At 41.6% G+C, this 13,615-nt stretch overlaps 1 protein-coding gene across 1 annotated transcript; it reads left to right on the top strand.

The window, feature by feature from the left end:
• Positions 1 to 536: 536 nt before the first annotated feature.
• Positions 537 to 13,344, top strand: hs3st1.S (heparan sulfate-glucosamine 3-sulfotransferase 1 S homeolog). The gene is given in 2 exon segments (NM_001090223.1): positions 537 to 612; positions 12,070 to 13,344. A coding segment is annotated over 1 exon segment (948 nt). The 5' UTR covers positions 537 to 612; positions 12,070 to 12,162; the 3' UTR covers positions 13,111 to 13,344.
• The last annotated feature ends 271 nt before the right edge of the window (positions 13,345 to 13,615 follow it).

Raw genomic sequence — 13,615 nt, 5'->3', positions numbered from 1 at the left:
CCAGTCCATATAGGGGCTACCAATAGCCAATCACAGCCCATATTGGCTCCCCCAGGGACTTTGTATGCTCATGTTGCTCTTTTACATTTAAATGTGTCTCATGGGTAAAAAGAAGGTTGGGGACCCCCACTGTACATATAATATAGGGACAACCTGCTGGCCAGGTCCAGTTCTGGAACATCTGAGAACCCCAAATCCAGAAAGAGGTATATAAAGGCATAAACTGCTTTTATACAGGTGTATGAACTGGGAGGAGTCCAGACTCTGTGTCTCTGCAGGTGAACTAAACCACCTAGCACCTAAGGCTGCTACTGCGACAACTGGAGAGCGCCACAATGTGGACTAGAGTTGAGGAGAGCATTAGGACCCAGCAGAAGCAAGGCGTTCGGGACTGTCTGAAAAGGAAAGTGGGCGGGTGACGCAGTGCAAGTGCCATTCAAATAGGAGAGTAACCGGGTATTGGAGTGTGAATGGGGTTGTAGTGAGTCGCCTCCTGTGTTTGCTGTTCCTCCGCGCTGCCCGAGCGTTCTTGTAACCGGACTTGTACTGGATCTGATTCGGATTATTTCACCGTGGGGCACCTGTGATGTCATCGAGGTCCGACCTGTGCCGGTGAGTAGAACATTGGCTTCAACTGGGTGTGAGTGATCTGGAGCGAGGCTCAGGGTGATACTAATTCCCCAGGTGCCAGTAAGTAGATCCTTGACTCTCTTATCCAATGTTTGTACAGTAGATCACGGGCAAAGGAGCCGTCAGTCATGTTCCATGGGTAAGTGATCTGTCCCACTGCCCTACATCTCTTGCCCAGCGGCACTAACTTATTATTTAACTTCCTGTGGCAGTGGTGCAGAAGGGCAGGGCTTAGGGCTTAGCTGTCCCCAGTGTGTGTGTGTTTATATACCAAACATAAAGTTATTGGCTCCCATCCCCTTTAAATGAAAAAGCAAGGCTAACATTAAAGGGATACTGTCATGGGGAAAAAAACAAATTTAATAGTGCTGCTCCAGCAGAATTCTGCACTGAAATCCATTTCTCAAAAGAGCAAACAGATTTTTTTTATATTCAATTTTGAAATCTGACATTGGGCTACACATATTGTCAATTTCCCAGCTGCCCCTGGTCATGTGACTTGTGCCTGCACTTTAGGAGAGAAATGCTTTCTGGCAGGTTGCTGTTTTTCCTTCTGAATGTAACTGAATGTGTCTCAGTGGGACATGGGTTTTTACTATTGAGTGTTGTTCTTAGATCTACCAGGCAGCTGTTATCTTGTGTTAGGGAGCTGCTATCTGGTTACCTTCCCATTGTTCTTTTGTTTGGCTGCTGGGGGGAAAAGGGAGGGGGTGATATCACTCCAATTTGCAGTAAAGAGTGATTGAAGTTTATCAGAGCACAAGTCACATGACTTGGGGCAGCTGGGAAATTGACAATATGTCTAGCCCCATGTCAGATTTCAAAATTGAATATAAAAAAATCTGTTTGCTCTTTTGAGAAATGGATTTCAGTGCAGAATTCTGCTGGAGCAGCACTATTAACTGATTCATTTTGAAAAAAATTTTTTCCCCATGACAGTATCCCTTTAAGTAAGCTTTATCAGAAAGGTCTACATAAATACACCAGTAAACCTTCAAAGTAATGCTGCTTTGAGTCCTCTGTCAAAAGAAACACCACATTTCTTTCCTTCTATTGTGTACTCATGGGCTTCTGTATCAGATTTCATGTTTTCAGCTTAAACCTCCAGGGCTTGGGCTTTAGCATGCTCAGTTTGTTCCTCTTACCCTCCCATCCCTGCTGTAATCTGAGCTCAGAGCTGTTAGTGAGCAGGGAGAGACTCAGGCAGGAAGTGATGTTACACCAAGCTAATATGGCAGCTTCTATCCTAAACAAACAGAGACCATACTCAGGTATGGTAAAGCATTCTGTAGAATAAATATAGCATTCTAGCTTGCACTATTGTGGCTAATCTGTTGGCAATTAACTGTCTTGGAGCTTTCCTTCTACTTTAAAATAAAATTCAGATGTGCAAGTAGCCTCCTACCTGCAAGGAGACTGCAATGGGCAGCAAGGTTGCTAATCCTTTTTATACACCCCAGGGGGCAGGGATGGGCATTGCCTGGCAGGTTACTTGATGCTGATTGCACTGCTTGTCCAAGGGATACTTGCCTTGACCATAAAAGATTCTGGCAGTTGTAGTTTAGAGGGGATGTAAACCAAACGAGAAAGAGTTTCGTTTCTTGTTACGCTCTACTGAGGACTTTTGCAATTTTAAGGGGAACTATCGCTAAAATGAAAATGTAATATAAGCTTCCTCATACTGAAATAAGAAACTTTCTAAATACAATCAATTAAATATTCTGTACTGTTTCTGAAATAATCACATTTATATTCACTATCCCTCTCTCAGCATCGGTTTCTCTTAGTTCTCTCTTCATTCAGCAATTGGGTGTCAGATGAATGATCCAATATAACTTATATAGGGGCTCCTTTTGCCTAGAAGATGTATTAGAACTCACTCTGTTAAAATCACCAGACATCATGTCTCTCTATATGTAGGATTTGTGCAAAAGGCAGTTATTTTGTTAGATTTTGTTTGTAATGGAATCAGTTATTTGAGTGAGCTCTAATACATCTGCTAGGAAAGGAGCCTCCTTATAAGATATATTGGATCTAACTGTCAATAACTATCTGACACCCAACTGCTGCATGAAGACAGAATGAAAAGAAACAGCTGCTGAGAGAGGAATAGTGAAGATAAACTTGATTATTTCAGAAATGATGCAGAATTTTTAATTTATTGTATTTAGAAAGTTTCTTACTTCAGTATGAGGCGGAAGCTTATATTTTCGCTAACATTCCCCTTTAATTTTTACTTTTAGCCGTTCCTGAGATATTAGCGGTTGAAAACGCTTCTACAGATTCAGTAGGTCTCATTAAGTGTCAAGACCCTAGGGTTAATGGACAATCAAGCATCATACAGTCAAATCAGGGTCTCTGACCCCCTGTTACTGAGCTGAAAGCCTGATCTACATGCACAGGATACGTATTCCAAGTTAACTCCGTTGTAGCTGGGAATCCAAATGTTCTGTTGGTTTTCTTGGGGTTGCAGGATCAGGCACACATGGAAAACATTCAATACCTTATCAGGATTAGTACTTACCCCCCAGGGACCTCTTTAACTCTACCAACTTGCAAAGACCTTTGCTCTCCATCATTGACCGTATCATTGTAACCAAAGACTTTCATTGATTTCTAATTGTTGCAGTTGACTCCCCTTTACTTGTATCATTCTTTGTAAGTGATGACTCCTGAAGCCCTAGGGGCAGTCGTGCAGCTCTCCTTTATTTCTTGGTTGGAATATGCAAGGCTTATCCTTATTCAGTTTCCTTGAATGTTTAAAAAAAACATTTTTTTTGCTCTGTTAAGCATTACGTTGTATTCATGTAATGCACTGCCTGGCTGCAGTGAGAAAGGTTAAATGTAATTTCTAAGGAATTTTTCGTTGTAAACCCAGTTTGTAAGCAGAGTGTTTTATGGTAGGTACATTATGCTGATGACGGCATTCCTTGGAGTATTGAACATTTGTATTTGACTTTATTTTTTTTTTACCCTCCCCAGGACTGTATTTGTATGCATTATTCATTTCTACACATAACTGCAATAAACCAATTAGCACCCCTTTTCTCTTATACGCATCTGCTGATGTCTCCTCTAGGTGTGAAGTAGGCATTGGTTGATCTGCATGTAAGTGTCAAGTTCGGCACCCTAAATCCAGAACCAATGCTAGTCTCCCTGGTCTCGGCTCTTGCTTCTGCCTTTAACAGCCGCCGTTCATTTCGGGAGGAGCCCTCCATTAATTGGATGCCGATAGTTCTTAATAAGCAGTGTCGGACTGGGACACCAGGGGCCCACCAAAAAACCTTAGACCAGGGGCCCACCCTCAGTACTATTTTCTTCCTCTCCTCACTCAACCTCTATTCTCCTAGTCTCTTTTCTTTACATACTTTAATCTATTAATCCATCTATTTAGCCTCTTTGTTCTCATAGAAATAGGGAATGGCCATGAAATAGACCAATAGTTTACCAGCATGAGGGCCCACTGACAACCTGGGCCCACCGGGACTTTTCCTGGTATCCCTATGGGCCAGTCCAACACTGTTAATAAGAGAGGAGCCGAGCAAAGGGTTCTGGAATCGTTTTACCAAGGAGATAGGATGGAAGACAACACAGCTCGAAAGACAGGCCAGATGGTAAAGCATGGTCGGGCAGGCCAGGCCAGCACAAGCAGAGTTGAAGAATAGTCAGACAGACCGGGTCGGGGCAGGCAGATTTCAAGGAATGGTCAGAAGGGCTAGGATCAAGATTGGAGAGCGTAGAATAATTAGCAGGCAGGCAAGGATCAGATTAGAGCGTTCAGAATAGTCAGTTTGCAGGCAAGGGCCAATAACCTGAAGATCAAGCAGGATTCAAGAAGAATAAACACCCAGGAAACTAACAAGTAGAACCTTACAACTGGCAACTTCCTAAATTGAATCCCTTTAAAGGGGACCCGTCACCCAAAAAAATTATTCAAAATCCTATTTTATCTATTAGTCAAGCAAAATGAACTTTAATTACACTATATAAATTATTTGAATCTTGTTTCCTTCAGTCTGGGAATTCATAACTATAACAAGCAGGCAGGAGCCATTTTGTGGACACTGTTATTAAGACAAGCCTTGTATCATCTCAGAATCTTGTTTGTGCACCAGAATAGGGGACATGATGTCCATCCTGATGCCCTGGTTACACAATTAAATGGTTAAGAGAACGGGGGAATGTGGGGAGAGCAGTGACATCTGGGAAGTGCTGAATGGAAAGTGAAAGTAATTGTCTGCCCTGCCTCTATGCCACTGGCATAGAGGAGGGGCAGACAATATTTGATTGACAGCTGAGATTTATAAATGAGCTTACAACAGCTATGAATGCTTTAATAAAAAATAGAAATTGGATTTCATGTTTAGTTTGAAAAGGACTTTTATTATACAGATGTTTGTGTCTGGGTGACAGGTCCACTTTAAATACCTTTGAATTTCGCGCCAATGCGCAATGACATCCTCTTTAAAAAACAAAAACAACTTCTCCACAGCTTAAAGACAACATGCAGGAACTACATAACCCACAATGCATTGCTCTATGATGTTCCTTTCCTTATTGAAATCACATGTGCAGGGAAAGCTCATCAGAAGAAAAGGGGGCTAGGCTTAGGCAACTGTCAGAAACCATTAAAAATCATGAAAAGTCTGCATTTTTTTTTTTAATTGATGTATATTGCTTGAAATTGTGTTTACTTTTCAAAAAGCTCATTATGGTTTCTTGGAGTTCCCCTTTAAAGGGGAAGGAAACCTAGTCGGCGCAAACCCCCCACCCCCCCTCCCGTTTGTTGCCCACCCTCCCTCCTCCCCCCTGGCCTACCCGTCCCGCTGGGCAAATGCCCCTAACTTGTTACTTACCCTTCTGCGCAGGTCCAGTCCAGGGAGTTCACCGATCTTCTTCCACGCGATCTTCTTCCTGCCAGGGGGGAGGAGGGAGGGTGGGCAACAAACGGGAGTGGGGGTGGGGGGTTTGCGCCGACTAGGTTTCCTTACCCTTTAAATAAAAAAAAAAAGTCCAACCAAACTAGAATCCACGATTTGCCCTCATTTATCAATAAAAAACTTGAAAAAATCGGATTGGGGAAAAAACTTTTTCAGATTGTTGCACAAAAAAACAGAATTTTTAAAGTTTGACACCTGAAAAAACCAGCGTCAAACCCGAAAACTTTGAACATTTCCTTAAAAATCTTCAAATGGTTAAGGGGACATCTGCCATTGACTTTTACCTTAATTCAACAGGTTTTAGAAGGAGTATTTTCAGATTTGGGACAGATTCAGGGCATAATAAATTGCGTCAAAAGCGACGCAGCAAAAAAAAAAAAAAACATGCCTTAATAAATAACTCCCTAAGTCTACTAAAAAATAATTTAAACATTAAATAAATCCATTAGGTACGTTTTGCTTCCAATAAAGATTAATTACATCTTACTTTTGATCCAAGTACAAGCTACTGTTTTATTATTACAGTGAAAAAGGAAATAATTTTGGATCATTTGGAAAAATGGAGTCTATAGAAGATGTCGTTCCCTAATTTGGAGCTTTCTGGATAATGGGTTTCAGGATAACGGATCCCATACCTGTACTACAAATGGCTCATTAAACTCCCAATTCTTCGACAAGGTGCCATCCCCATATGTGCTTCCTCCCAAATGCCGGCTTATGACGAGAGGTGTTAATTAAAGCGTTATTGACGGTGATCAATCCAACATTTAGAAACCTTTACAAGTAGATTTTGTTTACAAGATGCGCATCTGTTCCACTGGCTGAACGGCAATGTCTTTTATGCCAAGGCTATAAATATAGAAGTGGATTTGCATTAACATGCGTATTGTTCTCTGTGAAATGTAAAATACTCTTAGGGCTCTTACTGACGAGCGGTTGAAGCTGCGCTCCCCTGAGTTCCGTTTTTCTGCGTTCAGCCGCAGGGGAGTGCAGGAATAGACACATTTAGCTTTTTTCAATGGGGCTGTACTCACACAGGCGCGTGTAGGCGCCAAACGCAGGTTGAGACGCAACATGCTGCATTTTTCCTGCGTTTGGCGCCTATACGTGCCATTTTGATGGCATAAAATAGTACTTACTTTTGTGCATTTTTAATCCCACCCATGATTTATTTTGCTGTAGAATCCATGTTATGCCACTAGGTGGAGTATGCATTAAAAAAAAAAATGGGAAAAATAGAAAAAATACATGGAAAATGGTGATCTTGCAAGGTCTTCGGACATTACCTAAATCGGCCTTCTTGGCATTCTTTTCTTTTTCTCTAGAAAAATTATAGTTTAGAGCAGATTGTTTCAATAGATGACTTTAAACTCAATGGGGGTCATTTATGAACCCATTTGCCCATGGGCAGTAACCCATGGCAACCAATCAAATTGCTGCATTCATTGTTTTACTTGCAGCTGGCTTCAAAAAGCTAAACACTGATAGGTTGCTATAGGTAACTGCCCATGGGCAAATTTGCCCAGTGTTGATAAATGAGCCCCAGTGTTTGACTGTAAAGAATTAACTAAGTTTTTATTTGTTTTTTAGGCCCTCTGCCAATTGTCTTCTGTTCTAACTTTCAAATGCATCCTGCTTACTGGGGCAATTATTCCATAGAATTCGGTTGAAATTTTATTCTCCAGCCCTGAAAGCTGCAGGAACAAAAAAAATTGGGGGAAAACTACAATAATAATAGGAAGTTAAATGACTATTTTTATGGCGTGATTGTCTAAATACAACATGGCTACTGCTGAGGAAAATAATGTTCCTTTAAACAGAAGGATTGGAGCCTTTTAATGAGGTTTTATATGGGAATACTTTATGTACAATGACTTCAGATGAGCTGCAAAAAAATTTACAGCCTTGAATGCAAAAGTAGCTCTTTGAATACCTGTTGCCCCTTGGAGTAGCTCTTATTTCTAATTTTTTTTGATGGTGTCTCCAACAATATTCAGATGATATACATAGGCTATTGTATCTAAAGCCCTTTTCTTGACTATGGCCTTCTATGCATTTATGGCATCCCGCTGTCACAGTCAGTTTATACAGATATTTAAAACATTCGCCCACAGCTTTAGCCTGTTATTTAAATCCAGTCCGCTTCTTATTTTTGTGCCTTTCCACCAGTTTGACATAATCTAATATAGCGAAGCCAACATTTAGTCAGAATTGATTTCCTTGGTGCAAAAAGGGAGACTCAAGACAAAGGAAACTGTGACAAAAGGGCTGGGAGCTGAATGGTAGCATAGTTGTCTGTCCACTGTCAGACTAAATTCTGTGAGGCTGGGAAGAATGGACCTGTCATCTGCTGAGTAACATGCATTTGTATTGCCCTCTCCTTAGTCCTTCATTATGTCATGGTGTCATTGATAGAACTGAGTATATCTAAAGCTTATGTGTGCCCCTAATTATGTAAATGCATGAAATGGTCATAGTAATAACTTTGTTTCATTCTGGCTCCTGTATTTTATATACTGTTTCATTCTGGCTTAGAGTTGCCACCTTTTTTGGGGCTGCAAAAAGCTCAGGGGGCGGGGCATATGAAGTTGGGCGGGGCTAGTGACATCTAGGCGGGGCTAATAATGTGGCGATTGGCTTATTGCCATGGCATTATTTTCAATGTCCTGTCTGTATTTCCTAATTTGGAAATCCATACATGAAGGTTTTACCTAGGCAGCCCTTCCAAATACCGGGCAACCCTATTCTGGCTCCTATATTTTATATATGGCTTCATTTCTGTTAGAAAGGACAAATAGATACAGCTACATTTACAAATAACTCTAAAACCATTCATCATTCTTAATTTATGTATATTGGAAAGTTATTGAATTTCACACGTTCCCTTATGACCTCTCACAGGCTTCTAGTAGTAATCGGACTTTTTAGGCCCTCCGAGGACCACCGTGTATATCTGCTTGCAAATATCCCTAATTCTAAACGATGGCACTACAAAACTCTCACCATTGGAGATTGTAGGAGGTGCCATTCAAGGTTGGGCAACCCTAATCTGCATAATCTCTCACTTCTTTGGGTATCTGTCAATTTTAATTCTGCATAATAATTGGGTAGTTTTTGTTTCAGCAATAGTTGGAAGGCACATTCTGTGCTACGCCCCTTCCTGTTTTTCCTTTTAACCCCCGTAAACATATGCCATTGGCAAACTGTATCTCGTAATTTTGTTTATTCACTATTTAATTGTTGCCAGAAGAGTTGGCGGCACATTCTCTCTCAATGAGAAACCAGGCTTCTTATTTGTAAGACGTAGCTCCGGCTTCTGCTAACAAGGTCACCTTTGTGGAAGGCAGTACACTGGTTGGATTTATCACGATCTGGAAACTCTAGGTAACGTCTACTGGAACTTGATTTGTGTTTGTGCTGCTAACCCCCATGCCAGGGAAATCTATGGCTGATACACTGACGTGTTATTATTTAGAGGTGGATGGGAGTGACAGGTCTCTCTTTATGTTGCATAAATAAAATGAATTCTAGGTGGATTATTTTTATATCTTTACTGCCCTTCCCCATACTAGTAGAAGATTGGACCAAAGAATCTTAAGGGACTCGTTAAAGAACCAGTTTAACTGTGCAGAGTAAATGGATTTTGCAAACTATTATGGGTATCTTCTATACCGTATGTGTAAGGGATAACGTAAGGGGGCTGTGGAGGAGCAGGAGGAAAGCAAGTCTTTCAGGCAAGAGCTGGCTGAGCCCATGGGTCACAGACCGGAAAAGGGCAAGAACAGGCAGACGAGGGCGATGAGCCTTGAACAAGTGCAGAGTGGAACAGGACGGAGAGGGCGAAGATCTGGACTAGAAAGGGTGAAGGTCAGGACATGAACAGACTGGATGGGACAGGACGGTGCAGGCATAAATCAGATCAAACCGGGGATAGAGTGCAGAAGGAGACTGGAGCAGAAGGGCAGGAAAGCGAGAGGACTGGATAGCAGAAGGAGGAAAGGATGGGATAGCAGAAGAGGGAGGAAAATGCAGAGCGAGACGAGGAAAGATATAGACAGGGCACAAGTCAAAACAGAACAGGAAGCAGGAACCAGAAAGGCAAGGTCAAGGCAGAATATGGTTAAGGCAAGGTCAGGTTTGGAGTGAGGAGCAGAGCAAGATTCAGAATAGCAAGGAAACTGGGCAGGTCAAGGCAAGTTTAAAGCTAGGAAACTGAGCAGAACTGGAAAGGTAAGGCAGATCCAAACATGGTTCAGAGCCAGGCAGGACAAGACAGGGAAGAGTTCAGACAAGGCAGGGAAAGGAGTCTAGAGCAGGAACCCTTAGCTAAGGACATGCCACACTGCTAGTTTGGGAAGTCAATGCCATGCGTGTTTTGAGGGCTGGCCTTAAATAGGGCAGAATCAGCCCTGATTGGCTGACTGCAAGCCAATCAGGCTGCTGCTGGGCGTGGGCTGCAAAGGCCAGGTAATATATAGTGAGCAAACCTGCAGGCTGCTCACCTGGCCCAGTGGTTAAGACATCGAACCCCAGCAGAGCCCTACAGTATGCTTTTGATTATACAGTGACTAGCTGTATTGTGTATCCTTCTAGTCTCCTGCAAGGAGCAATTGTGCTGGAGGGTTTGCCAGCTGCTGGGGGTGTACAGGGGTTATGTGCCCCTAGGACATCACTCATTTACTCCAGTCTGAGAATCTGTGTTGCATTTTAGTTACGTAAGGCTGCTGTATGGACGATATGATGGAGCAGGTCTATGTGCTGAGCCAGTCTAAGGGCAATAGCCATGCACAGATTTGAGCACTTGGGAACTATGGGGCATTGGTTGTTCTATTATTTCTACATTCAGCCCATTTAGTATTCTTCTGTTCAGAAGCTTCTATCATTGAATAGAACGCTCTGGGGTGATGGGCTGGGGGGGAACACATTATGGGAGAGGAGAAAGTTTTACAAGATAGGATGAATGTTGATTTTGCTAATCCAAAAAGCTGCCACATAATCCATTCTTACATATTTTTTAAGGGGAAATCTATTTTTTAAGTGAGTGAATATTGGCATAATTACCTATGCAGATTTTTCAAAATCCCAATTTAATTGGCAACTGCCCCGTTTCGGGGATCAAGAAAAAGCTATTAAATGTAGAATTAGCTCGGTGCTGCAAGCAAAAGGAGGATTCAATGAACAGTAGCCGTTTGTGCTCGGCAAGCAGCCAAAGATTATATTTAAACCCGCCCTCCACTAGCTGAAATAGCCTTGCACATTTAAGCAAGAAATTGCACGTGGGTAGGTCAATTCAAATTCAGAATTTGTAGTATGCAATTGAAGGGCAGCATTGTGCTGGCACCAGTCCTAACGTCCCTCAGCATTTAGTTTGTTCCATTCTGTGAGGCTGTACAGCTCTACAGCAGAGGTAATTGGTTTCTTTAGTAAAGCTGGCCTTACTCAGACTGATAGAAGTGCCAGACAAAGTCAGAAGCCTTTTAACACATGTATGGGGCCTGGCCGATATCTGGCTAACATCTATCTGGCAGATTAGAAAATCCAGACAAACAAGGACTGTATCTGCAAGCTGAATTGGTTATTTCCTGACTGGTTTTCAGAGTATCATCCAATCTTTAGCCTGGGAGCAGCCCAATTTGGCCTACCATGTATGTGGTTAAATTAAGCAAAGATCTGCTTGTTTGGTAACCTCCGCAAACCAGTGCTTGCCATGTAACTTTAAGGGTCAGGGCACACAGGCAGATTTGGGGAGATTAGTTGCCCAGTGACAAATCTCTTATTTGGGGCGACTAATCTCCCCGAACTGCCTCCCCTGCCTTCCCGCCAGCTAAAATGTAAATCGCTGGCAGAATGGCACTCAGTGCGATTTTAGTTTTCCGAAGTCGTCTGAAGTTTCCTCGTGAGGCGACTAATCTGCCTGTGCCCTGACCTTAACTGGTTTTGTTGAGATAATGAGAGCAAGCTGCTGATGGGATGTTGTGGGTTATTGGACCGGTACAATCATTGCCCATGTTTCTAGACATTGTCGTTGAGCGAATCTGACCCATTTACCTTTGGCAAAAATTTGAGAATTTTCTGAGGTGCGACAGATTGCAAGACAAATTTTTGATGCACACCAATTTTTATTTCACCCATTAGAATCTATGGGCGTAATTTTTGTGGCAAAACTTGGCGAGCAGTTTCACTCATGCCTACTAGACACTAAATTGCATGTTTCAGATAGAAGTTCTGGGGGGAAATGACTAAATGCTCTAAAGGAATTCTTGGCTCGGCCTATTGATAATTCTGGGTCAGTTGCATTTGCCATAGGATATTTTGCTCCAGTGTCATCTTGGTAACTATAACCCAAGTGTTTGTTTTTATCCAATTGGATGTAGGTGTTGTCAGTAGTGCAGTTAAAATAATGAACGCAAACTTCTAATTGGTTGGCAAGGTTTGTTTAATATAACTTAAATCTCTTGACGCTTATTTATGTATTAATGTTTCTCCTTTTTCCTTTTAGTGAAACATATTTGCAAATATTAAACCCATAAGGAGGCAGAAGATCATATGGAGCGTCACCATTTTGACTGATTCCAAATTCAGAACGTTTACTATGGCTTCATTCCTTTTAGGAATTTGTTTACTCTTCATAGAACCACGACTGGTGCCTTCCATGCCAACCTCAAATACAAAGAACTACACCTCCTCCCATCTATCAAATGAAGAGCAGAGTAAGAAGGCAACGGTTGAAGGAACCTTACGCTATGTTGTCCATCTGAATGGTACCAGCCAGTATTTACCCCACACTATCATTATTGGAGTTCGGAAGGGGGGGACAAGAGCTTTGCTTGAAATGCTAAGTCTCCATTCTGATATTGCTGCAGCTGAAAATGAAATTCATTTCTTTGATTGGGAAAAACAATACCAGCACGGTGTGAAGTGGTATCTTGGCCAAATGCCCTTCTCCTACCCTCATCAGCTTACCGTGGAGAAAACACCAGCCTACTTTACATCTCTGGAAGTTCCAGAAAGAATCCATAGAATGAACAGTACTATTAAACTCCTGCTCATTTTAAGGGATCCTATTGAAAGAGTATTATCTGACTACACACAAGTCTTCTATAACCATAAACAGAAGAATAAGTCCTATCCACCAGCGGAGGAGCTTCTTCTCAAGAACAATGAGCTTAACACGGACTACAAAGCCATAAACAGGAGCTTGTATGAGCATTACATGGAACACTGGCTAAAATATTTCCCTCTCGAGAATATCCATATCGTTGATGGGGACCTCCTGATCAGGGATCCTTTTCCTGAAATGCAGAAGGTGGAACGGTTCCTAAACCTCTCGCCTCAGATTAATGCCTCAAACTTTTACTTTAATAAGACAAAGGGTTTCTACTGTTTGAGAGACGGTGGCAGAGATCGGTGTTTACATGAGTCCAAAGGCAGAGCCCACCCCCAAATAAGCACTTTCCTACTGGGCAAATTGCGGGACTATTTTTATGAGCCCAATAAAAAGTTCTTTGAACTTGTTGGAAGGACATTTGACTGGCTGTGAGCCCCAACGACCGAGTGTGAGGGTAACTGTTGCGTAGTCACAAAGGATATTGAGCTCTAATTTATTTGTAAATGGAAACCTAAACGATTTATGGACAGCACCTGAACAGTATTATGACTAGTTTATATATTTTTTATACATGATAAAGATGAAAACACTTTGTATGGGAGTTTTCATTGTTAATAGAAAATATTCATTTTGGAATATGCTAATATATTTCACTAATTGCACTTATTCTTACGTTTCTTCATTCTTTGGTAATCCAGTATTAGAAAGTATTTATTGTCTGCATTTTATGTTAGGAGAAGTTTTCCAAATACATTACCCCCACCTACCATTAGATCCCAAAAGCACCCCATAAGCATAACACCCCTAACTAGCCTAGTTAAGTGGTCTTTTCATTATTCAATTTTTTATTTAAATTTTTTTTATGTTTTGTCTTTTTTTACTGACATACTTTTTTTTAAAAACCCACACATTATAAAAAATATAGACCAACTGCAAA

The sequence above is a fragment of the Xenopus laevis genome, chromosome 1S (assembly GCF_017654675.1).
Source record: "Xenopus laevis strain J_2021 chromosome 1S, Xenopus_laevis_v10.1, whole genome shotgun sequence".
Classification (NCBI taxonomy): Eukaryota; Metazoa; Chordata; class Amphibia; order Anura; family Pipidae; genus Xenopus; species Xenopus laevis.
The sequence above is the reverse complement of the archived record's forward strand: the minus strand, read 5'-3'. Positions and strand labels throughout refer to the sequence as shown.